The 27,340-nt window shown below is 38.9% G+C and overlaps 1 protein-coding gene across 4 annotated transcripts in view; it reads left to right on the top strand.

Annotated features, from left to right (window-relative positions):
• ATP8B4 (ATPase phospholipid transporting 8B4 (putative)) overlaps window positions 1-27,340 on the top strand; it is a 272,389-nt gene that overhangs the window by 228,617 nt on the left and 16,432 nt on the right. For all 4 annotated transcript variants that reach the window (XM_078334229.1, XM_054239635.2, XM_017976839.4 and 1 more), the window contains 2 exons: window positions 16,674-16,757; window positions 19,590-19,835. In XM_078334229.1, coding sequence (XP_078190355.1) covers window positions 16,674-16,757; window positions 19,590-19,835 — 330 coding nt within the window. The remainder of the gene's footprint in view (window positions 1-16,673; window positions 16,758-19,589; window positions 19,836-27,340) is intronic.

Raw genomic sequence — 27,340 nt, 5'->3', positions numbered from 1 at the left:
GAGTAGTAATCGTTTATTACCTGTTGGAGAGGAGAGGACAGCAAATCAGTAACAGGACCCATGTAGTGACATCATTGCAGTTGGGTCAGCTTCTCTGTAGAATCATGATACTGCTGACACTAACAAGTAGGGATAAAAACCAGTTATAGCTAACATTTAAATAGTAGTTACTATGTTTTGGGCTTTGTCTAAATGTTTTACCTGCATTAGCTCAATAGTTACAATAACCATATGAAGTAGGTTTTACAATCATGGTCTATATTAGCTTAATTATGGTAAAAAAAAAAACACATAACGGAAAATGTATCAAGTTAACTATTTTTAAGTGTAGAGTTCAGTCGTGCTAAGTATATGCATATTGTTGTGTAACAGATCTGTAAAACTTTTTCATTCTGTGCAACTAAAACTTTATATCCCCTGAATAACAACTCTCCATTTCCCCGAATCCCTGGCAACCACCATTCTACTTGCTTTTTCTATGAGTTTTACTACTTTAGATACCTCATATAAATGGAGTCATACAGTATTTGTCTTTTTGTGACATGCCTATTTCACTTAGTATAATGTCCTCAAGATTCATCCATGTTGTAGCATGTGACAGTATTTCCCTTCTTTTTAAGGCTGAATTGCATTACATTGTGTGTATACACTACATTTTGTTTATCCAGGTATCCATCTGTGGACATTTGGGTTGTTTCCACCTCTTTGTCTATATTAGCTCTTTATTTGATGTTTTCTAAATAATAATATTTGGGAGTTCTACTGTCCAGTAAATTCCATTTCCTCTCACTCACCTTCCCATCTTCTCTCTTCAGGCTTAAAAATTTGCAATTCACATTAGTCTATTAAAGGCTCTGACAAGTCCAACTGCAAAGAAACACTGCTATATTTGACTCCAAGATGTGTATGTATGTATTTTCACATCTGAGATCTCTAAAACTTGGATAGGTCTTTACAATCAAAAGTATATTACAATACCCCTTGATCTATATTGAAGTCACTTTTTACCAGAGAGCATTTGTGTGACTTGTGCCAGTTCCCTGTAGGTGCTGCTGCCAACCTGAGATCTTTCTCTTTCCAAAGATTTTTCAAGTTCAGACTGCAAATTCTGGTGAATACTAGCTTGTGGCTCATGTTTTCAAGAGAGATTGTCTCTCCCTTTAGTTAGTGCAAAGTTGACATAGGCTAGTTTCCTTGCAGTCCCTTTCTGCATGAAGATTTCTCTTTTACACTGAGAATGTAGCTCTTCATTATCCTAGCTTTATGAGAATGTTAGATTCCCTATTTGGTCAAATTTTGGAATTGATAATAGTATTTCTTACAATCAATTCTGTTTTAGAGTCAATGAGATTTAGTATTATTAGCCAAACTCATTTGGCATGGAACCTGCTTTTTCTAAGCAACACACATAATGTCCTGTAGAACAGGTGCCATATGGAACTCACCTTGGAAATTCTGGAATAGATGCTTCTATAGCAACACTTTCAAAACTTGACATTGCCTTGCCATTTATCCCATTTCTGGTGTTTTGAAAACAATAAGATGTGCAAAGAACAAAATGATGCCAAGAATGTTGTCCCCATAGGAACAGCCTATTTATATTTCTCCTTTTACAAAAACTTCCATTTTAATAATTAATTCTAGTCCAAGGGACAAAATAGCCCAGTTTTATATACCAAAGTAAGGATTTACATTTAAACTTCTGCAAAGTCTTTTCAATTATCCTCAATTTTTTCAGATTATCAAAATATTTATATATGAATATATCTCAACTTTAATACTACTAAAACCACTTTCTTTTATAGCTTTCTTATTAAAAACACAACTTGTCACAGTTTGAGAGAGTTCTCTTGATTTACATTCTTCAAACACATTGTTTTCTTAATGACATTCTGAAACACAGATTTATTATAAATTATTTAACTATTCTGAGTCTATATGTATATTAATTTTTTTTTTGACAGAGTCTTGCTCTGTTGCCAGTCTGGAGTGCAGTGGTACAATCTCTGCTCACTGCAGTCTCCGCCTCCTGGGTTCAAATGATTCTTCTGCCTCAGCCTCCTGAGTAGCTGGAACTACAGGCATGTATCACCAGGCCCAGCTAATTTTTGTATTTTTTTAGTAGAGACAGGTTTTCACCTTGTTGGCCAGGATGGTCTTGATCTCCTGACCTCATGATCCGCCTGCCTCAGCCTCCCAAAGTGTTGGTATTACAGGCATGAGCCACCATGCTTGGCCCAAGATGTTGTTTTTAATTTAATAATTTATTTCTTCCTTATCTGTGAGTCACATGATGTTGTCAGCTTGCTAGTAGAAAGACTTGCTTGCCATCTTGGGTAGAGAAGATAAAATAATGAATAGGACAAATCCTTGCCCACTACTGGTTTTCTCATTGGGAAATAAAGAAGTACATAAGTAAGTCTAATAGAAATGTTGTATTTAGTCAGGTGCAGTGGCTCACGTTTGCAATCCTAGCACTTTGGGAGGCCAAGGTGTGCACACCATTTGAGATCAGGAGTTTGAGACCAGCCTGGTCAACGTAGTGAAACCTCATCTCTACTGAAAAATAGAATAAATAGCCAACTATGGTGGAGCTTGCCTGTAATCCCAGCTACTCAGGATGCCAAGGAGGAGAATCACTTGAACCTGAAAAGTGGAGGTTGCAGTAAGCTGAGATCCCGCCACTGCACTCCAGCCTGGCTGGCAGAGCAAGACTCCATCTCAAAAAAAAAAAAAAAAGTATTTAAAGGTAGTATGAGAGCATGTGGAAAGGAGAAATGTGTGAGGATCTGGGATGACTTAGGAGGATCTGAGTTGACTTAGAAGGTGCAATTAGTCTGCCATCAAGTGTATGAATATTTTAAAAATTAAGTGGAGCTCTGCAGGCCTGAAATTCTAGCTCACTGCAGGGATTTGGGGCCTAATTTGTAGAAGGGTATGACACTGTGGAATAAAAGGAGGAAATCCCTCCCCTCAAACACTTTCCAGCTGACCTGTAATTAGCTAAAATCTTTTAATTTCTAAAATTCCATTTAACAGCAACTCATTCAGAGATACCTTTTAAAAACTACATGGCGCTGAAGGGGGAGCTTACTTAGCAGCATTGTGTACAGCAAGAAGCCTGTTCTAGAGAAGGTGTTCTACCACTGTAACGATGGAAACACCAGTGTTCCCCACCCTCACCCCTCATGTGAGTGGCCTGGCATGTTAGCGGTGCTGAAGACTGGCTGTGAAGTTGACTTGAATTTGGAATTGGGATTGGCAGGGATTGTCTCTTTTCTACGTCCTGTTCTTCACTGGAAGGGCTTGATTAACAACAGGTTTAACTGAAAAATGTTTTGGCTTTTTTTTAGTCCTGTTTTTCTAAAGACAATATGCTGTAAATGAGGCAAGTGAAAAGAAAACAACGTATTCATAAGAACATTAGTCTACAGAGAATGAGAATTTTTGAATGGGGGATAATTTCACTATCATATTCTCTCACCTCCCTTAAGATCACCTGACACTGGCTTTGACCTCAAACACCATGTGCCAGGTGATAAGGCTTTCTTAGCCCCTAGGCCCCTTAGACAGACACTTACATCGAGTCTTTTATCTTTATTATTTATTTATTTAGGAAAAAAAAAGGATTGAAGGAGAGGAAGAAAGAGGAAGAAAAAGAGGGAGAGAGAACGGGAATGTAGCTTTATTCTAAAAATGGGTATTAATAATGGCTGATCAATATTTTGTGTATTTAAGGTGGAGAATGTATATTTTGTGTATTTAAAGTGGAGAGCTCTATAAATATTTATTGAGTTTACTTGTTCTGGATCTGAGTTCAAGTCCTGGATATCCTTATTAATTTTCTGTCTCGTTGAGTCTAAATCTCTTTATGAGTCTTATGCATCTGGGTGTTAGGATCGTTAGCTCTTATTGTTGCATTGATCCTTTTACCACTATATCTTTGTTGCTTTGAAATCTATTTTATCAGATGCGAGAATTGCAACTCCTGCTTTTTATTTATTTATTTTTGCTCTTCATTTGGTTGGTAAATCTTTCTCCATCCCTTTAAGTCTTTGTGTATCTTTGGATGTGAGATGCGTCTGGATGTAGCATACCATTAGGTTTTGGCTGTATCTTTTGATTGGGGGATTTAGTCAACTTAAATTTAGGGTTACTACCATTTGATGTTAACTGGCTATTTTATCCATTCGTTGATGTAAATTCTTCTTTATGTTGATGCTCTTTACTTTTTGGTATATTTTTAGAAAGGCTAATACTGGTTTTTTCTTTCTATGTATAATGCTTCTTTCAGAAGCTCTTGTAAAGCCAGCCTGGTGGTAATAAAATCTCTGAGTACTTGCTTGTTCATAGAAGATTTTATTTTTCCTTCAATTGTGAAGCTTAGTTTGGCAGGATATGAAATTCTGGGCTGAAAGTTCTGTTCTTTAAAGATGTTGAATATTGGCCCCCACTCTCTTCTGGCTTGTAGGGTTTCTGCTGAGAGATCTGCTGTAAGTCTAATAGGCTTCCCTTTGTGGGTAACCTGACCTTTCTCTCTGGCTGCCCTTAGTATTTTCTCCTTCATTTCAACCCTGGTGAATCTAACGATTATGTGCCTTGGGGTTGCTCTTCTTGGTGTTCTCTGTATTACCCGGGGTTGAATATTGTCCTGCTTTGCTAGATTTGGAAAGTTTTCCTGAATAATATCCTGAAGAGTATTTTCCAGCTTGGATTCTTTCTCTTTGTCATATTCAGGTATACCTATCAAACATAAATTAGGTCTTTTCACATAGTCCTATATTTCTTGGAGACTTTGCTCATTCCTTTTTATCCTTTTTTCTCTATTCTTGTCTTCTTGTTTTATTTCATTAAGTAGGTCTTCAACCTCTGATATCCTTTCTTCTGCTTGATCAATTCGGCTATTCAAACTTGTGCATATTTCGCTAAGTTTTTGTGTTGTGTTTTTCAACTCCGTTAGTTCATTTATATTCCTCTCTATATTGTCTATTCTTGTTAGCATTTCATCAAACCTTTTTTCAAATTCTTAGTTTCTTTACACTGGGTTAGAACAAGTTCTTTTAACTCCCAGAAGTTTCTTATCACCCACATACTGAAGCCTACTTCTGTTAATGGCACACAGTCCTTTTCCATCAGGGCTTGTTCGGTTGCTGATGAGGAACTGTAATCCCCTGTAGAGGAAGAGGGGTTCTGATTTTGGGTATTCTCAGCCTTTTCTGGCTGGTTTCTTCCCTTTGCTATAAATTTATCCATCTGTCTTATTTACGATTACCTCCTTTCTAGTTGGGTTTCTGAGTGGATGCCCAGTTTATTGATTCCCAGCGCTGGAATCCGAGCAACCCACTGCACCGGCCAAAACAGCAGCGATAAGACTGATGTTGCTCTTCTGCCCGGGAATCTCCTCCCGTTTACTCTGCATGAAGAGCTGCTGTGCCGAGGCGCCGGCAAAACCGCTGCGCCAGCCACAAGTGTCGCCCTGGTGACCTGTGGGGCCCCTCCACTGGGAATCTTCTGGTCCGTGAGTGACAAAAATTTGTCTGAAAGTGTGGTGTACTCTCGTTCTCTGCGCTTTCACTAGGAGCTACAATCCTTAGCTGTTAGCAATCAGCCATCTTGGATCTCCTCCATTTGCACATCGAGTCTTTTAAAGACCACAGCTGCATGAGGTCTTCCCATTCTCTGCTGCCCCTCTCCTAAACTGCTTTAATGGAACTGAAAGCTCCATAGTGAAATGGAGCCAACAGTAATAAAAACTCCAAGGCCTGGCAGATTTGGTAATAGCAGGCATCTCTTTAGAGACCATTCCTGAGTAGGCCTAATCTTCTATCACTGTCTCTGTCCAGTCTCAACAGGAGTGAGACTCATATACATAGTCTCTAATGCAGATCCTATATAGTAAGAATGCTTGTTCATTTATCAAAAATAAACTGGATGCCAGTTTAGGGTCAGGTGCTCTGACGGTTCCCTAGGAACAACAGAGTGAATCAAAGGGATGCTGTTCCTGCCCTCAAGGAACCTACAGTCTGGGAAAGATTTTATTTTTGTAAATGTGAAACAAATGTTGAATAACCCCATAATCTCCTTTCACTTATTTCTCTACCAAAAATTTCTTTTGAAATAAATTTACTATGAATAAGCCATGTCTTGGGGCCAACCCTGTCAAATCCCAGCATGATTCATAAGCACTAAATATTCTTCCCTGTACCTCTCAACAGATTGTTTAGAAGTAATCCTTTCTTCATTTGAAAGCATCTGACCAAATGTAAAGAGACAGTGTTTTTTTAGACAGAATGTTGACTTTCTAAAACACCAGTTTAATTACTTAATGAAGTGACATCTGCTATTTCTTTACTACATCAGCCTATCTTTGGGGCCTGGTGAATCTTATCCAGTCAATTATTATCTGACGATAGGTCCAGTACATTGCAGCCAATGCCCCATCCTGGTAGATGGGCTGGGGCAGATGTGTAGGCAAATCCAGCTGTGGTATGCAAGGCTTCAAGAGGGCTGATGGGTGGGAGCATCACTGCCTATAGATTGTGGCACTTAGGACATCTGTGATGGATGGCGATGTGATGTAGGCCGGTATGTATTTGGTTTATGGACTGTCCTCTGGTGAACGTCAGTCTATTACTTATGTTGTGATTGGCTTTGGATGTACAGCGAAAAGAACCTGCCTGGGACGGACCAGACTTTCTTTTGTTTCCTATGATGGATGGAATTTCCTGGGAGAAGCAGTGGGAACAAAGAACAAAAAGTATATATCTCGTTGAAAGCTAGAATCTTTACGCTGGCAGAGAATTTCAGAGATACTGAGTCCAGTCCCTCATTTTACAGAGGAGGCGCCTGATCCCCCAGGAGCTGACTCAGATCAGTGGTATGCAAGGCTAGGACCAGAACCAAGTCTTCTGGCTCCCAATTCATTGCTCTGCCTACTCTACCTGATGATAAGTGACCTCTTGGGTTGTCATTAACTTGGAAAAGTTAATGGCTATATCCTCTTTTTGTTTAAACTGTCTTCCCTCAGCTCCTATTCAGCAAATGTTTGCTTTATTTGGAATCTAAAGGAGAAACGTCCGGAAACACTCAGTTCGACATGACTATGTGGAGGAAATTAGCTCTATTGAAAGAGACCTCATGTCTTGTGGGGTGTGCCATAGCTTAGAGCTGTGGGAGGGACAAGCCTGTCCCTAGGCAAACTGTTTTTTAGAATCATCTGGAAGCTTGAGGACACCTTCCACTGGCAAACCCTCCAACTCAACTACCACTGAGAAATAAATTAAATATAATTTGTTCTAATGAGATTTCCAGCCAGATTTCTGGACCAGAGAGGTTGGATAAAGGAGACTAAGTCTCTAAACTGAATCATGGATCCTCTTTAAGGACATTCCTTATCCCAATCTGTTATTGAAACCCACATGATTTTTGTGGAGTTCACTGTGAGTTTGGATTCACTATTTATACCTGTAACTTATTTTAAAAGCACCGTATGCCCTCAGGACTTTTCATAAAAAGGAGCTGTCCCCCACCAAAAGTATAGCTAAATAATAATAATGAAAAAACTTGGTTGAGTCCTATTTAAAAAATCATACTTAAAACTATGCAACTACTGGTACTGTGTACTTGTGAGGTGATATCATCTGATGACAATTTATCATTGTCAGTGAGATACAAGGTTGTGTATTTTTTTTCTTCAATTCTGCTGTGATATGGAAGCAATTATCTTGTCAAGGCTGGAAAAACTTTAGTTCTGTCAAACAGTATAATAAAACAACAAAAAGTTTGGAAAGTGACGTGAAAGAGTGCGACTCATCTTAAGGCTTTGATGACTTCATGGGTCTGGTTACCCATGAGCACATCTCCCCCTGGCATGGCAGCTCTGCTCCCCCTCACCTTCCAGATGTGCTCTGTGGAAAGTCCAGGACTGGGCGGGTGCTCAGGCCTGGGTCACTCCTCCTGGATGCCGTGAGCGGGTTTTTACTAAGTACACAAATCAATAACAGATGTGCTGAGACTGAGTACCTCATGTTTGTTCCACAATGTGTTTTCTTTAAATTACAAATGTTTTTTAAGGCCCCCAAAGGGTCACTAGATAGCTTTCATCTGCAACACGTAGGAAAAGGGGGATACACATCTCCCAAGAGGTAGTTAGTTCATCTCGTTATTTGAAAAAGGAGCTCAGCCCGTGGTCTCAGAGTAGAAAGCCCTTTGTAGCTGTTTAAGAACTTTATTAAGGTTTATTCAAATGTGTCATTCTATAAATCATAGGTTTTGTGTTTCCTGAGCTGTTTTTAGATTGTAATTTGTAACTGGAGTATTTTTTAACTCTATAAAAAATGGTAGATAAGGCTGATAAATTGCTCCCATAAAGAAGGGATCAAGGAGAAGCTTTCCTTAAATAGAAAAACAGTGAAGTTGGAAAAACGAACTCTCTTCCTTTTTTTTTTCTGATCTTGAAAGAGACACTTACAGGGTTTTAAACAGATTTGTGACATCTTGTAGTAGCATGGCTTTTGTCTCTTCAGAATATTGGAGATAGGGAACAAATATTTTGTAGGCAGAGGTGACATGGCTTCCCCTGTGAGTACAGGTACCCTAGGGAAAATAGTTTTTTATCTAAAATCCTTTTAGATAAACAATTTGAGTCACCCAACATCAGAGTGTCAGCCTAGAAACCTGAAAAGAGCCATCATCCCTCAGCCCCCCACCATACCTCTCTCCTCAGGGCTTCTGTCAACCTGTGTTGGGAGGTTTGGGAGGGAAGAAGAGGCGGTAGGGTGCCTGAGCATGCTTGGAAGGGGAGAAACAGGGTTGTTGATCTGGGCTCCTGTGCCCCTCTCAGCCAGTCCTAGTCACCAGAAGGGGGCCTTAAAATGTTTCCAAAGAGATCTAAGGACCACAAGAAGTAGAGCATTTACTAGAATAACTATTTCAGTAGCTGGAGATCTCTTGCAAGGTTTTTCAACAGAAACCTGTTGTAGAAGAAATATTGCTTGCAGCCTTAATTTCTCTGAAAGACCCTGAAGTCTAAACTGTGCTAAGCCAATGTGCATAACTGGCAAAGGTAGTTGCTAAGGTAAAGAACTCAGGTTAACACATTTTGGTAGAGCCTAAGATAAAAGCCATAATTAGAACAATGATTGATATAATTAAGTATTCATGAAGAAAGTAATTGTACCAAGGTACTCATTTCTTCTTTAAATCTTTTTCTGTTATTATATTGATCTCATGGCTACCATAGTTTGTTATAGAAATAAATTTCTTGGTTGTCTCAATAAAGAGTTCTATTTTCATAAAAATATACTTAGCATGAAAATGTACTTTTTTCTTCCTCATTAAACACATCACTTGAAGCTTGGATCCTTGCATGCCCTTCCCTTCCTCCCTCCTTTCTTCCTTCTGTAAGATGGTGCTCACTTATTGAGTACTGTCTTTCAGATGCTGTAGCGGCATTTACTTCATGTCATTAAATACTCATAGCCTCCCTGCAGTCCTCATTTATAGCCAAGGAAACCAAGACTCAGAGAGATTGAGTAGCATCTTCAAGTTCACACAGTTCTGTCTGCTGACTCCCTTACCCTGAAGACACCAGCTTCTTTTAATTGAGCAGGCACTGAGTTTGGTTCTTGGGCCCCATATATGAGTAAGATTATCCTGTCAAGGAGCTCACAGTCTAGTGAGATGGGGCTAGGAACCAGCATATAAATAATTGTAAGTCAATAGTTAAGAAGCAGTGAGATATGGGCATCATGGAACTACCAGTGAGTGGCCTGGAAGCTACTCATGGAGGTAGGGAGTGGCCAAGGCTCAGAAAGGGTTCCTGGAAGACCTGCCCACCCCCTCCCCACTTGCTCACCCTTCCAGGATCAAACATATTGAAGCAGATGAGAAGTAAGAGGACAGATATCCCAGCAGAGGGGAAAACAGGAGGAAAGTTCCAGAAGTGAAGAATAGCTTGGGCAGGAACACAAGCCAACAGGTGTTTGAGGAGTGATTTCATATGGTGTGTTTGAGAGAGGGAGAAATCTCAGATTTCTGACTTGGATGCTGGGGTGGATGTGATGGTATCAGATACTGGTATAGGGAGCACAGGAGGTTAAGGTAGCATGAGAATGAGCTCAGGTCTTAATATATTAAGTTTGAGGAATCTGTGGTACATCCATGGGAAAATGCCTAGTAGAAAATTAAATATGTAGCAATTACTAAAAAGTTGTAAAATAATTCAAGTATTTTTAGAGTCAACCTATAGTCAACAAATATTTATAGAGTATCTACCAATGGCTAGATCCTGCTCTGGGCATTAAAATTATAGTTGTGAGAAAATTTATTTTTCATGGAGATTATATTCTAGTGGGATGAAGACAGATAATTTAAACAATGAGTAAGATAATATCAGAATTGTTAAGAAAGAACTGGGTAATGTAAAAGGTCTCATTGAGAGGGTGAGGTGACATTGGAGCCGTGACCTGAGGGTTCAGAGGAAACTTCCATATGAATACCTTGGGATTAAAGTGTTCCAGGCAGAGGGCACAGCCAGTGCAAATGTCCTGAGGCAGGAATGAGTTGGATAAGTTGGAGAAAGCCCATCAGTGAAGCCCCAGATCAGTGAGGGAGGGTGAGAGTGTTGTGAGGTGAAGTTGAAGAGGAAGGCAGGCATGCAGGGGACCAGGAAGGGCTCTTAAGCCATGATGAATAGGAAGTCTGGATTTATTCCAAGTAAATGGAAACCCATTAGAGGGTTTTAATCCAGGTCAATGATAATGTTGTTATTTTAAATCAGTAGTCCCCAACCTTTTTGGTACCAGGGATGGTTTCATGGAAGACAATTTTCCACAGACCAGCAGGGATGGTTTTAGGATTAAACTGTTTCACCTCAGATTATTAGGCATAGAAGGCATAGAAGGCACAGCCAGTGTTCCACCTCAGAGCATCAGGCATAGAACTGGCATGCACAGTTCACAATAGGGTTCATGCTTCTATGATAATCTTACATGGCTGCTGATCTGACGGGAGGTGGAGCTCGGGCTTGCTTGCCTGCCACTCAACTGCTGCACAGCCTGGCTGATAACAGACTGTTTTAGGCTGGGGACCCCTGTTTTAAATGCAAAAAAATCACCTGTAAAATTGTGTTTATTGTGTGCTCTCAATTACGTCAAACAAAGTGAGGGAAAAAGCCTTCAAGGAAACGAACTTTCTCTTTCTTTTCCTTTCTCTCTCCCTCCCTCCCTCCCACCTTTCCTCCCTCCCTCCTTCCCTCCTTCCTTCCTTCCCTCCTTGCTTCCCTCCTTCCCTCCTGCCTTCCTGCCTTCCTCCCTCCCTTCCTCCCTTCTTCCTTTGCTTTCTTTCCTTTCCTTTCTTCCCTTTCCCTTTCCTTCCCTTTCCTTTCCTTTTCTTCTTTCTGGGTTTCACTTCTGTCGCCAGTCTGGAGTGCAGTCACGCAATCAGCTCACTGCAGCCTCTGCCTTCCAGGTCCAAGCAATTCTCCTGCCTCAACCTCTGGAGTCGCTGGGACCACAGGTGCACGCCACCACAACCAGCTAATTTTTTGTATTTTCGGTAGAGACAGGGTTTCACCATGTTGCCAAGATTGGTCTTGAACTCCTGACCTCAAGGGATCCTCCAGCCTCAACTTCCCAATGTGCTGGGATTATAGGTGTGAGTCACCATGCTAGGCCAAGGAAGCTTTCCAAATGACAACACTGATTGAGAGAGGTGGTTTCTTGCAGTGGTCAGTGTTGTGGGGGGCACTAATGTCCAAGGCTTGGACTTCACTGTGACACTTGCTTGAGTGGCAATTCTCAAACTTTATGATCTCAGGACCCCATTATCAATATTTATTATCTTAGGAATGAAAATGAAGAAAAAAATTCTAAATACTCTTTTATTAATTTGTTAAAAAATAACCCATGACATGTTTACAAAAGTAACATATTTTTAAGAAAAATGATTATATTTTCCCAAACAAAAACAAGTTAATGAGAAGAATGCCATTGTTTTACACTTTTGTAAAACTAGTTAGCATAACAGAAGTCAGCTGGCTTCTCCTATCATCTGCATTCAGCCAGCTGTGATATCACATATATATACTCGTGAGAGAATGGGGTGGAAGGGCAAATATATAACTTTTTAATATTATTGTGAAAATAGTTTTGACATTATGGATCCCCTAAAAGATTCTGAACTATACTTAGAAAACCTTTTTTTCCCTTTGGGGTTTTTAAAAAATATATAATATAAAAATTTTTTTGTGGGTACAGAGTAGGTGTATGTATTTATTGGGTACATGAGATGTTTTGACACAGGCATGCAATGTGAAATAAGCACAATATGGAGAAAACCTTTGTACTTAAGGTATGACATTGAGCAATCTCCTAACCTTGAGAGGCCTCAGTTTCCCCATTTATAAACTGGGAACTGTTAATAGTACCTACCTTATGGGGTTGTTAAAGTTTAATGAGCTGATATATGTAAAGCACTTAAAATGGTACAGAGTAGATATTTAGTAAATATAAACTATTTTTCTTTCTTTTTGTTATTGTGTTACTAAGTGGCAGCAAAACTCTTCTGAGAAATTGCAGAAACTCATTGAAACCTTATTCTGATTTTTCCTTCCTGTCTTCTCTTGCTCCTATTGTGAAATGAAGCTTCAAATCTGAGTGCCAGTTGACAAATGCTAATAGTTGTCAAATAAGTATAGCTTGTTAATGCTAGCCAGTTTGTGATGAGGAGGGTACGTTCTGCCAGATTCTCAGCTGTTCACAGTTGAGTATGCCATAATTTCTCAGATTCTTTTTCTCTTCTTAATACCTGAAACTGTCTTTTCTTAGTGAATGGAAGTTGGGTAGTAGAAGAGGTGGAGGATGAAGTGATTAGATAGTACCAGGCTCTGCCCTGAGCTACAAAGCCTCAGTTCAGCTGCTTTCTGCCTCTTATTTTCTATACTGCAATTGTGAAATGAATTGATATCTTTGAGGAATGAAAGTCAGATACCATCATCAATGAGTTGAAGATTTGTGTTAGCTTTTCTGCTTAAAAAAAAAAAAAAAAAGAAGCGAGTGTAATTTCCAATCTTGGCTTCACATGGGAATTACCTGGGAAAAATTTAAAGTGACCAAAACTTAGATCTTTCTCCCAGAGATACTGATTTAATTGGTCTGAGGTGTGGCTTGAGCATCAGGAGTTTTGATATCCTACTCTCTAAAGTCTCACTGGGCTATAACTGTAAAAGAAGGTCACATGTTCAATTTTTAAAATTTTTTATCATTTGGAAAGTTTAACAAATCAATTAAAAAGTTTATAAATGTCAGCTTAAATTGTTATGAAATGAACACCCATGTAGCATGATCCAGTACGAGAAATATAACATTTCCAAACATCCAAGAGCTCCCTTACTTTTCTTCATCAGACCTCTTTTCCGATCCTCTAGAAGTAACCATTACCCTGCCATTTTATGGTTACTGTTTTTCTGTTTTATAATTTTACCGTATGAGTAGGAGTTTCTAAACAACATAGGTTTTCATACTTTTGCACTATTTTTAAATTGAACTATGCCTTTGTATATGGCTTCTTTTGCTCAATATTATGTGTTTTTTATTTGTGTTTTTGGATATAGTTATAATTCCTTGCTTTTCATTGTTCTGTAGTATTCTGTTATATCAATATATGACAATGTCTTTCTTTATCCCACACTTGAAGGATGTTTTGGTTGTTTTTGTTTGGGGACTACTATGACCAGTGCTGCTATCAGTATTTTTATGTGTATCCCTCTGCACAAAGATAGACATTTTGTGGGCATATGTATCTAGAAGTAGAGTTGGACACATTCACTCACCAGAAGGAAGATACAGAGGCTGAGCTGCAGTTTTGGTGGACTTTTGAGGGTAGATAGGAGTTGGAGACTGGGACCCTGTCACAACTGCTGTTCTGGGCTGGCTCCCTGTACAGTTGCACTGCTCTGACCAGGGAGTATTGATAATCTACAGGAGGGAACTGACAGACTGAGCTGTGCCTTCAGGAGTTTCCTGGGCTGAAGGGAGAAGTTTCAGTGCCCATCACGAGTAGAGACCATGGTGAAACCCTTCCTATTCTGGGCTGGGTTCCAAAGGTAGCTGCCCAGCAATGGGGTAACAGACTCTGTCATAGCAGGACACTTGGCTAGCCCAGAAAATATCATGCCTTCATCAGGTATGAGGAAAATATCATACCATCCTCAGTAGCTGATGGAAGGAAATAAACATAAGGTCTGGAGGAGGATAACATTATCCTAGGCTTTGAGATAGTTGTGAAGTTCTAATTCTTTTCTTGATTGTGACAGATCATTCTCCACTGTCTTGTTAGTTCACTGATACTTTGATGAAGATGCTTTTGTTTTTTTATCAGCTTTTTTCATTATCTTCAGCAGAAAGTTTGGTATAAATCAATTATTATGGCATGTGCGCCCTATCCTGTATGATAAATTCAGGCTTGTTTCAGATCTGCTAAATACCCAAGGGGGTTCCAGGGAGTGCCAGCCAGCCTTTCCAGTCTGTTCTCATGGATGCCTAACTAGTGGACTATTGCCTTGCCCTTCTGCAGGTTCTCTCTTGCCACACTGAGTCCGTTTTTCTTCAGGTGGCTGCTGCTATCTTGCACCACTTTGCGCCTAGCATGGACCTGGGCTGTGGTACCTTGGAACTGGCCCATACTGATTCACAAGCACTGACTGTTAAATTTTCAGGAATTTTGTGAGCCATTGGTTAAATATAGCCATTATTAAAAATTATATTATATAAATTTATAATTTAAATGATATTAAAAACAAAAGACAGTTAATATACTCAAAACTAATCAACTTTCTAATTATTTTCCCATGTTTTACTATTTACGCTGTTGGAGTGATATTGGTCTGTATGGTAGAAATACTGTATAATGGTGAGTACATCTCAATTCCACATTCAGTGGCATCACTGCTTGAAATCAATCATGGAGGAATATTTACACTATGGAAATTGGCAAATGCTACAAATCAAGGCTTTTTTTTTTTTTTAAGAGCCTGTTGTTAAATGTTTATCAGCATGTCATTGGACATAGTCCCTGTTTCTAAATCCTTACAGCTGAATTCGGACCAGATGATGAAAATAAAAGGAATCAGAGAGTAACAAAGGGGAATTACCATGCAGAGAACTTAAAATCTGTTATTAGAAATAGTTATTTTGAGTCATAAGCTTTTCCACTTTGCCATTGCCTTCAGTTTCCTTTCTGCATAGTATCCACAGTGATCCTGTTAAAATGTAAATAAGATCAAGTTACTCCTTTGCTTAAAGTCCTCTAATACTTTTGTGGTACAATAAGAGTGTCTTCTACTTTCACTTATGTAATAAGCCATGTTTGGCTACACAGGATTGTTCTTCTTACTTCTTGACATCCATTATTCTTCCTACAGGTCACTCTGCTCTTCCCAACTGGGCCACCTTGCTATTCTCTTGGCATAGTGGATACTTTCTTCCCTTAAGGTTGTTTCATGGGACCTGCGGGCAGTATGGAATGCTGCAAGTCCCAGTATTCCCAGCTTGTTTCAGAAAGCTGCATATTAGATCCATTTCCTTCAGATCTTATCCCAAATTCACTTCTCAGTGAGATTTTATTCAATCGCTGTATTAACGATGACAGCCTTCCCACATTCCCTATCCCCTTTAATCTCTAGCACTTACTACCTTCTAAATAATTTACTTACTCAATCCTACTCTCTGTAAATTTCATGTTGTTTATTCTCTTTCCCCTCTCTGCATTAGAACACAAATTTCATGAGGAATTTTTATTTGATTGATCATGCTGAATTATTGGCTAGAACCTAATGCCTGGCACATAGCGGTTTATTGACAACTATTGAATGAATGAATACATGAATGAATGATAGAGTGATAGAAGGGGCATTGGTTAGGAGCTGGAGACCTGGATTTTAATTTCTGCTTTTGTCAATAATAAGCTCTGTAACTGAAAGATTCTGTTTCCACATCTGTGTGTACTCATTAGCAAAATGGGGATATATGCCTGCTCCACATGCCTCATTGACTTTTAGTAAGGCCCATACAGAGAAGAGTCGTGTGTAATTTACTCTATACAGGTATGAGGGGATATTTTTATTGTTTTCCTTGTTTATGCCCAGTACAGTGAGCATCTAGCTTCATGCCCATCTTACTTTAAATCACTCTCCCACAAAAACCTCTCCATTTTAACACAGGATAGAAATAACAGGCTCATTACTCTATTTCTCTCTGAAGATTTTAGTGAGTCCTTTTTTGCCACTTGGATAATTGGGCTCATTATAAGCCATTGAAAACCTGGACAATGAAATGGCAACCCACAAGGTCCGGAGCCTCACGTGTGTCCTGCAGTGTGTTAGGGGTACTGCGTGTGTTATTTTGTCTTCACCGCCACACTGCAGGAAGGGTATACATCACTTTAGAGATAAGAAATTGGGGTTTAGAGAGGTTTAGTATCCCATTAAGGCAGCAGAGCTGGTAAGAGGCAGGTCTAGGAAAGAACTCATATTTGTCTGATTCCAAAAGCCAACCCCTACCCACCTCAAAAAACCTGGCTATTTAACCTAAATGTGAATATTTTCACTACCTAAACAGGAATATTTTCACTGCTGTGGATCTTGTTCCTCACTTGTATGTTATATTTCTTTTCAGACTGTTTATGACCAGTGGTTCATCACCCTTTTTAACATTGTTTACACATCACTGCCTGTTTTAGCCATGGGGATTTTTGACCAGGTACGTTTTTTTTTTCCATCGTTATAACTTAGTTTTTCTTTTGTGCCTTTTAGTTTCTTCTGAGTTGAAAGTAGAAGACACACTTCTAAGCAGAAACCCTAGGAATGCAGTTGTTTTAGTTGGTGTTTCATGGTTCACAAATGCATCCAGGTCCACTGTGACTTCCTCGCCCCATACCTAGCTTCCCCAAAAGCATTATTTGGTAAAGGTAGGCTGCTCTCCTCTTAGAGAGTCACATCCCATACATTGCTCTAAAGGCTCTAGAAGTCCTGTAGGAAGTAGTCTCTTTAACTTCATTTTTAACCCAGCATTTTCCAAACTTCTATGACTATAGTTTTTTTGTTTTCATATAGGACTTATTAATTAATATGTTTCAGAACTAGTTTCTGTGGTTCACACCCTGGGAAATGCTGCCTTAGCCTCTGAGAGCTTATAAAGAACCATGCAGTGATAGAAAATCGTGGAACTAGGTTGGTGCACAGGGGCTAGCATCTGCAGTGAGACTCCTTGTTACACACAGCCCAGAACAGGAACCACTGACCAACAGAGAGGTCTGCCAGTGGGAGAGGAGGATGAGAAGCCCCACAAGCCCCACAAGCCCCATAAGCCCCATAAGCCTCATGGCCACGGAAAGAAACAGCATAGATATCTTTTGCTTGAGTGGGGAGAAAGAAGAGGATCAATAACAAAAATTGTGGATCCTTGGCACACTCAGAGCCTTGGAAGGGACTTCCTGGAAAGGGGAAAAAAATTTGGCTGCCTGTGGGGAAGTGAAAGACTAGCCAGTGGAGTTTCCATGGCACAATTAGAGTGTCTTATGTTTAAAAAAGCTCTTTGTTTTTTTAAAAAGTATTTTTAAGGAGACCAGATTTTCTCCAGGCTGTTGTTAAACCCATTTGTTAGGCCTCATTTTCTGGGCCAAAGCCGTCTATTGCAAAATATAAATCTTCACATTATGAGCTAACTCCAGTCTCCCATTCGGCTGGTTTTGTAGTCAGTTGTAAGTCTCCCTTCTCATATGTAAAAAGGGCAGTTTGTAAAAGGCATATTTTGTGGAATTCTACAAAAAGTAATGAACTTCTGAAGACCTTAGATGTAAAGAATTAAATGCATTCATTTCTCAGTACCCATGTTTACAAGTGTTTCTTTTCTTGGAGCTTTGTAGCTGCCCAGAATGTGGAATAAAATAATAAAAATAAAGCAGTTTCTGGGAAAAGATGGTTATTGTGCAATTCAAAAAAAATATAATAAGGCTTCCTATTACCATCAAATTGAGTGTCTGTCCTCTCTTCCTGCTTTGTCAACCTTGGCCCTTAAGCTGATCACAGGATTATGGAACGCTGTGCTAGACGGGCCTTGGCAATCATCCACAGATCTGCTCGTTTTCTAAGTCAGAAACCACTTGGAGAGTCATTTCTCTAAAGCCACACAGCCAATAAGTGGCATAGCTAAGCCTGGAACCAGGCCTCTTAACTTAGGGGTTGCTACTTTATTACTGTTGTTGTTATCATTATTTTATTAATTGTTATTTATAGAAGCATCTGGCACATTTATGATGTGGCAAGAACTCTACTAAATACTTTACATACTAATTTAAACATGGCAATGGTTCCATGAGGGAGGTGTTACTATTTGCATTTCTGGACATGAGGAAACTGAGGCTCAGACGGATGAAGTAACAGATCTAAGACTACACACCAGCTAAACCCGTTACCAGGGATTGAGCTCATGACTGTCTTGTTTCAAAGCCTGTGCACATAACCCTCAGTCACTGAACTAGGGGAACAAGCACCCAAAAGTATCTCAAAACAGGACTTTCTAAAGAGAATATGCTAGTGTTTTTCCATGGGACTCTGTTTGGAGAGACCTGGGCCATCTCGCAAGCAGAAAGGGGAATGTTCTCTTCCCCCAAGATTTCATCACTTGTGTTGCTTCCACTTTGGCTGTTTCTCCTCCACCCATGGTCCACTGATGTCCCTGGTGGTTGATTTTACCATCCTTTTTGGTTTTTGACATTTCGCTTTGGTGCTCACTGTGGTTATCAGTACTATTTTGGAGCTGGCTGGAAATGCAGTCTTGGGCCCTTAGCCCTATTGAATCATAATCTGTTTCCCAGGCGATTTGTGTGCACATTAGGTTTGAGAAGCATTTAGTTTCTCTCAAGACCTGGTTAGTGTCAAATGTGTGACCTTCTCATTCTGTCTAAATTCTTTGTTTTGAACACCTGGTAACTGCTGTTAAAATTCTAACTGGGGATGATCCTCAACCCTCAGTCTCAACCTCCTCCTTACCTGGAATCCCAGTCGCAGTTTCCCCTTTTCCCTGGTCTTCCTCTGGCTCCCCTCCCTCAAAGTCACGAGCACTGATTTGACAATTCTGACTCCACAGCTCTCTGCTGTCATCTCCTGGTCACTACCACTCACTATCTTGGCAATTAACTTCTGGGGCCCATTGTCTGCACATGATGTGCTGGAATTCTGGGATCGTGAATGCTTCTAACAGCCTGCATGCAGGAGAGTGTAGGAAAGAAACTTCAATTTGAAGCCAAATAGCTAGGCTCAGACGAAGCCCTGGTTCTACTACTTACGAGCTGTGTGACCTCTCATGAATCTCTCTTGGAGACTCAAGCTCCTTCTCTCTAAAGTAGAGATCATTTTATTATATTCTGGTTTATTGTGGTAATGCAAACAAGATAATGTCCTGTTCTGGCCCAGTGAGTAGTGCATATTAGGACATGCTTAAACGGGCATTTGCTATTTCTGAAGATAGGGAATACAAGCCCTCTCTGACTCTTTTGATTCCTTCTCCACTGAAATTGCACTCTGTTTACAGGATGTGAGTGACCTGAACAGCATGGACTGTCCCCAGCTCTACGAACCGGGACAGCTGAATCTACTTTTTAACAAGCGTAGATTTTTCATTTGTGTGTTGCATGGAATCTACACCTCATTTGTCCTTTTCTTCATCACCTATGGGGCCTTTTACAACATGGCTGGAGAAGATGGGCAACATATTTCTGACTACCAGTCCTTTGCAGTTACCATGGCCACGTCTTTGGTCATTGTGGTCAGTGTGCAGGTAACCATATTGGTGTAAGCATCTTAACTTGATGGGTTTACAGCTTAAAAAATTCTGTTTCATTGTTGGTTGATTTTGCCTACTTGTTAGGGGAAAATAATCTTAAAGGAATACTGGGGTTTTCTTTTTAACTAAACATTTTGAGGTGAAAACAGGAAACTTTAACATAAATTACCAGATGTGGAGAATTAGCACCAGGTGTCTATAATATCCATGTTAGTCGAAACCTCACAATTTATTACTTCTTTGGGTGTGCATTGTATGTAAAGATAAATGATTGTACTATTATTTCCTTCTTGTATTTGAAGAAGAAAATTCCAGTAAGGGAAAGAGAAACTTGCCTATGATTTTGTTAAGATTTAATAATTTCCAGGTTTTAAAGTGGGATCTAAAGTTTGGTTGGCAATACATTTCTGTGGATTTATTCAAGAGATTCAATGCTGTATCTGTGACATATCTGAATCTCACATTCAGAGGACCCCTTCTGGTGGGGATGATTTTTTGAGGCTTCATTGACCTTCCTCCATCTTGAGTTGTGTGTCTATTTCCTTTATAATGCAAGTGGTGGTTAATGCCATTAGATACTGAGTTTGAGTTCATAAAACTTTTATTTTTATTTTTTGAGGGGAGGATTGCTATGTTGCCCAAGTTTTTCTGGAACTTTTGAGCTTAAGCAATTGTTCACCTTGGCCTTCCAAGTAGCTGAGATTACAGGTGTGCATCACCACACATAGTTACAAAAATTTTTTCTCTGTCACTATCTATAGCTCTTAGTAGGTACAACAAGCTATGTGACCTCTGTTTTATTTTGTTGTCTTTTGATTACTGAGCCAACTGTTAATAATTAGGTGATCTTCTTTTTGTTGTGAGGGTACATTTCCAATTCTCTGGATTTTCTTTCTGTAAAGAGGACAGTGGTGGGATGTGCAGGGACATCTTTTTAGTGGTAACAGCTTATTCACCTCCAGCTCAGACCTGTTACTTGCTAGTCCAAGATTATTTGAAAGGTAGTAACTGAAATAAAAGGCTACTCTCTAAAGAAGCAAATAGAAAACATTCTTTATACTGCCCAGAACATGACCTGTTTATAAGTAGCGTAATAAATTATCTGGAAGAGTCATTATAGGTATGATATGTGACAAGCATTAAATGTTTGTGTGTCTGCGTTCATATGTGTATGCGTGTGTGTGTGTGTGTGTGTGTGTGTGTAACTGGTGTTCACAATTAACTCTGCAATTTTTGGTTAACTTAATCTTTCTAATTGTAAAAAAAGCATGCTCTTATGCCCGTGCATCTTTTTCTCTTTTTTCTTTTGCTTGCCCATTTTATGTGCTATTACAGTAGTGCCAGGGCCATGTTTTTATATTAACTTTATGTTTAGAAACTGTTTTTCTCATAAAACATACAGTTCTCATTTTAAGTTGGATGTTGAAATGACATTTCTACTTTCTCACAAGTTGGCAGGCCACAGAAACAATCTAATTTTAAGAACATCATTTAATGACAAAAAAATTACTGAATTTCAAAAGTTTATTTTAAAATCTTCAAGTGACAAGAAGTAACTTGCAGTTTTAAAAATAAACATTTGCAATTTCTTACCTTTGATTATCGAGGTTTTATAAGAATGATATACAATGATATCCATGCTTTTTCAGAGGGAATTTACTCTTAGGCTCAACATAACCACTGGCCTCTTGTTCAGGATGTTTTGTAAGAGGATATCCAAATCCATTTGCTTCAGACCTTTTTAATGGACATTTGTCTCTTCAAAATCCATTTCCTGCCTTCCATCTCCTCAAGGACCATGGTAGACTGACCCATCCCTCCAATCCCATTACTCATAACACCCCAGCCACACTGGCCTTTGTTCTGCTCCTGGAATTCACCAGTCTCTTTCCTGCCTTATGCCTTTGCTCTTTCCTGCCTGGAACATTGTTCCCTCAGATTCCCTCACGTATCATTTTGTCATAGGAGCCTCCCTTGATCCATTTAAACTAAGGCCCCTTTATTTTCTCTAATGGAATAGAGATCAAGTATTTTATCTCATAGCTGTCATCTCCTCTTGTATGCACAAATTTAGTTGTGTGTTCCCTCATTTAATGTCTTTCTACCTCCTAGACTGTACCGTTCATGTAGGTGGTGGAAATGTCTATTAATCACTGTATACCCAGAGCTGAGTACATCACCTGTTGGTGTGACAGACACACAATGGATATTTCTTGAGTATTGGATAAATGAGGGAGATGTTGAGAGAAAATTCTCCCATTACTGATCCTGTCATAACAAGAGAGTTCATCTGGATTTGTCAAGTTCCTAGGAAAGAATCATCATAACTGATGTGTTTACAGATTGTGTCGACAGTTTTCAAATATGCCCAGAGTTTCCAACCAGTCTGAGAGAGGGTCCTCCTGTGCTGAGTCCAGCAGAATGACCCAGCTGTGAAATGTTGTGTGGGGAAAAGTGAGACATTTTAGATGCCTTCAAAAGGGCAGTGCAGGCAAAGCTGAGTACCGCATGACTTCAGAAGGTGGGATGCGCTGTGGTTGCCATACCTCCTGCAGGCAGAAACTTAGGCTATGCATGCACCCGTGGTGCCTGTACCCTAAAAGCACAAAATCCTTTTTATTCTATTTTTATTATAAAAGGAATACATTGCAGGAAATTCAGGAAAAGTATAAAAGTACAGAGAAAAATTAAAATTCACACATAATCTCAAATCAGGGTTAGCATGAAAAAAATAGAAATTAGATTATATATGATTTTGTCTTATTTTTTCACACAACTTTGTATCACAAGCATTTATCTTATTTATAAAATATTTTTTGAAATATCCGTGTAAATGGCTGTAGTATTCCACCATATGAATGTGCCATAATTTATTCAACCATGTTGCTTTTAAGATTGCTTCTACATTTCACTATGGCTAATTGTAGAGTGGGGAAACTTTCATATAGTGCATAATTCTCAGCATGATCCTCTAGTTACTTTCTAAGGAGTTATCTCACTAAAGTGGGGAATTCTGGGCTAGAAGATATAAGGAAGTTTAAGGTACTTGACATATATTGCCAAATAGCTTTCCAAATAGATTGTATCATTTTCAGCTAAAGGGTGCAAATTACCCTTCTCAGCACCCCATCACTGATTTAGAGTATTACTTTGAATTATTTTATAATTAAAAAATTGATAATCTTTTGTTGCCTGGGAAATAACAAATGCATGCTGTTCAAACAGGAATAATTTCTTTAAAAACTTTAAATTTTGAAATAATTTTAAATTTATAGAAGAGTTGCAGAGACTACAAAGACAGTTCCTGCATACTCTCACCTAGACTTTCTCTGATGTTAATGTTAACATCTTACCTCACCATGGTACATCTGTTAAAACTATGAAGTTAACATTGGTATAATACTATTAACTGAGCTGTGGATTTCATTCAGATTTCTCCAGTTTTTTCATTAATTACATTTTTCTCTTCCAGGATCCAATCCAGGATCCCACATTGAATTTAGTGGTCATGTTCTTTAATCTCCTCCCATCTCTCACCGTTCTATAGTCTTTGCTTGTCTTCCATGACCTTGACACTTTTGAAGACTGGTCTTCAGATATTTTGTAGAATGTTTCTCAGTTTGGGTTTTCTGGTGTTTTTTTCTTAGGAATAGACTGAGGTGTGGTGGATTTGGGGGAAGAATCACATCACCAGAACACAGGTGATGTGTTCTGGTCTCATCCTGTCAGGGAGCACATGATTGCAACATGATTTATACAGGTGATGCTAATCTTAGCTACTCTATTACAATGGTGTTTTTCAGGTTTCTCCACTATAAATGGATTATATTTCCCTTTCCATACTCTGTTCTCTAAAAGTAAATCACTAAGTCCAACCCACATTCAAGAGTAGGAGAATTAACCTTTACCTCGTATAGGAAGGAGTATCAAATAATTAGTGATTATATGTTAAAACCATAGCAGGTATAATTTTAAATAAAATTACTCTAACAAACAGGGGCCCCAAAGGTAAAAGGGATTTACCCAAGAGCACACAGTGACAACATTGCAGGTTTAGCACTAAGATCCAACAGTCTGATTTCCCAAGGTGATGTTCTTTAATAAAGACATTTGTGATTATTTTATTAAAGACTTGAGGCAAGCATTTCTTACAGCACAATTATTACTGGGCTGTAAATAATTAGGCATAGTTGAGAAGCAGTGAAACGTAATCCTCATCATCATTGTAATGCAGACACAGAGTCATGTACTTTAAAAGAGGAGGTGCTGCCTGTCACCCCTCAGTTGCTGGGAATCTCTTTGCTGTGTCACAGGGTTGAAGTTCCCTATACCTTATTCACATACTCCCAGCCCATTGTTTTCTCCCCTACGTGATTTCTCTCTGCCCTCACTCCCAGTCTCACTTCCACCATTAATTCTGAGTGCTTGAGAGCCTAAAACAGCCAGGATATTGAGGATAACATTCTGGGCAGGAGGTTGAGGTAGAAAAGATCCAGACTAGAAATGGTAGCCTGGAAGCAGAATGAGTGAGACTGGACACCAGGTTTCCGGTATCTGGCATGCTTTGTTTGCCACTGCATTCCTAACGGAAACTACAGTGCTAGACACAAATACACATTTTTTTTAAAGAATGTAGGGGCAAAGGAATATGAGGAGAGAGGTTAAAATTGAGCAAAGGAAGTGAAAATAATTTGTTCTTGTTACCCAGCTATCCCTCAACTCTGTTTGTCTTAACCTAGATGACCAAAGCAAGCCTGCCCTTAAAGGCAGCTGCCAGAGACCTATATCATCACCACCACCATGAGTGATACCATGCATTGTACTTACTCCTCGAGATGCCATTATGCAGTAAATATTATGGGCCCTTTTTATAGACAAAGTTCAGAGAGGTTAAACGACTTGCCTGAGGTCACACAATAAGTCTGAGTCAGGACTGGAACCCAGTTCTGTCTAATTCCAGTATTATCTGGAACAAAGTCAATAGTGAAAGTGGTTAAAACACAAAATTTTCAAGAAATGTGAGAACAAACCTTACACTAATTATAAAGGAAATACCAGATACTGTGCCAGATGCTGGGATAATTCTATTGTCTCATTTAATTATTGTTATGGTCCTATGAAATGTAAATACTATTACCACCATTAAGAAAATAGATTTAGCAAGAAGATTAAGTTATATTTCAAGTCATACAAAAAGTAGTAGGCCAGGATTTGAACAGAGGTTTTCTGACTCCAGATCCCCAGCTCCAAAGCCATGTGAACCTCCCTTCATTGTAAAGATAAGTAGAAGCTGTGGGCCTCCCCAGTCACATAGTAGCTACAAGGAATTCGTGGTCCCCACCTCCCTCATTCATGTGGGATCACCCTTAGCTAGCATGGGAGACAAACTTAATAGATAACAAGCATATAGATGTTTCTTTAGATGGCAGAGTTTCAACTTGAGGAATATACAGATTCCTAGTTTCTGTTATTTTAGTCTAATTCTTTGGGAAAATCACCACTTGTTTTTATTTCTAGGAAGCCCTGAAAATGTCCATTTTACCATAGAGTTCTTAGACGCAAGTATGTAAATGTTTGTAACCATGGAAGCTAGGCAATTTTGGCTTCAATCAAAAACTGTAGTCTTAATATATAAAATAGTAACTTTCAAAAATTCTATGATTAAGCTCCCTTTGACAGCAGCATTAATATCCTTTCCTCACTGTTTAAGCTTGACTTTTCATTGTGATAACAACCTCCATGAAATTTCCATGGTCTGTAATTACAGTTATAAATCTTATGTCCTGCTGACATTACAGGCCAAATTTAAGTAGTCACTATTAAAAAAAACAACAGCAGTATTTTTCAATTATTTGAATTACAAAATGCTCTTTTAAACATTTCAAAGAGTACAAAAGTGATTAAAATAAAATGAACCATCTTCCTTTCCCTCCCTTCTTTAACTGCTATAATGATGATTATAGCCTAAATCCTTCTATATTTTTTCTTTGCTTTGAGATGACACATTTCCACATATTTAACAAAAGGAGATAATAAATATGTATATTGTTCTGTAATACACTTTTCTTGCTTAACTAGACATTCTGGACAGCTTTCCAAATCAACACATTCAGATCTACCTTAATTGTTTTAATAGCTGTACAGAAATTCATAATATGAATGTATAATTATTTATCATCTATTGATAAACATACAATATGTTTCTATGTGTGTTTTTTTTGCTATTAAAGCAATGCTACAATGCTACAGTGCATATATTATTACATATATTTTAAATGCTGTCAGATAGATTTCTAGAAATGAGACTTCTGCGGTTAAAACTCCTAATTTTTATGAGTCTGCTAGATAAAGAATGGTATTTCTCTGACTGAGAAAGTCAGAGAGTATGTACGTTTTACATTTTTGTAAAAATTGCCATAATATTTTCCCAGAAAAACTAGTAGTTCCAAATGACAGACACTTTAAAAATTTAAGCTAAAAAAAGAGGTTTTTAAAAACATATTAGGTAGCTTCAGTGGAAACAGTGCTGTTATCACCTCTTACAGCTTGGCTCTGATCACACTGGGAATGGGATGCCAGAAGGTCAGTCAGAGACTTCCAGAAGAGCCATCACCTTTGCCATGTTTGTCAAATGCTGAGAAAAGCATATTAAAGTTTGCTGTTGTGATTATGATTCCTATTTTTTCCTTGTTTCCTTTTTTTTTTTAAATTTTATTATTTTTTAAATTGCATTTTAGGTTTAGGAGTACATGTGCAAAACATGCAAGACAGTTGCATAGGTACACACATGGCAGTGTGTTCTGTTGCCTTCCTCCCCTTCACCCACATTTGGCATTTCTCTCCAGGCTATCCCTCCCCAGTTCCCGCCCCCCCGCTGTCCCTCCGCTATTCCCCCCAATAGACCCCAGTGTTTACTACTACCTTCCCAGTGATGATGAGCATTTTTTCATATGTTTGTTGGCCTCATGTATGTCTTCTTTTGTAAAGTGTCTGTTCATATCCTTTGCCCATTTTTGAATGGGCTTGTTTTTTTTTTTTTTGTAAATCTGTTTTAGTTCTTTGTAGATTCTGGACATCAGCCCTTTGTCAGATTGGTAAACTGCAAAAATTTTTTCCCATTCTGTTGGTTGCCGATTCGGTCTGGTGACTGTTTCTTTTGCCGTGCAGAAGCTGTGGAGTTTGATTAGGTCCCATTTATCTATTTTGGCTTTTGTTGCCAATGCTTTTGGTATTTTGGTCATGAAGTTCTTGCCTACTCCTATGTCCTGAATGGTTTTGCCTAGATTTTCTTCTAGGCTTTTTATGGTGTTAGGCCTTATGTTTAAGTCTTTAGTTCATCTGGAGTTAATTTTAGTGCAAGGTGTCAGGAAGGGGTCCAGTTTCTGCTTTCTGCACATGGCTAGCCAGTTTTCCCAACACCATTTATTAAACAGGGAATCCTTTCCCCATTGCTTGTTTTTGTCAGGTTTATCAAAGATTGTATGGTTGTAGATATGTTG

The sequence above is a fragment of the Callithrix jacchus genome, chromosome 8, assembly GCF_049354715.1.
Source record: "Callithrix jacchus isolate 240 chromosome 8, calJac240_pri, whole genome shotgun sequence".
Lineage (NCBI taxonomy): Eukaryota > Metazoa > Chordata > Mammalia > Primates > Cebidae > Callithrix > Callithrix jacchus.
Note: the sequence above shows the minus strand (reverse complement) of the source record. Positions and strands in the feature narration are given on the sequence as shown.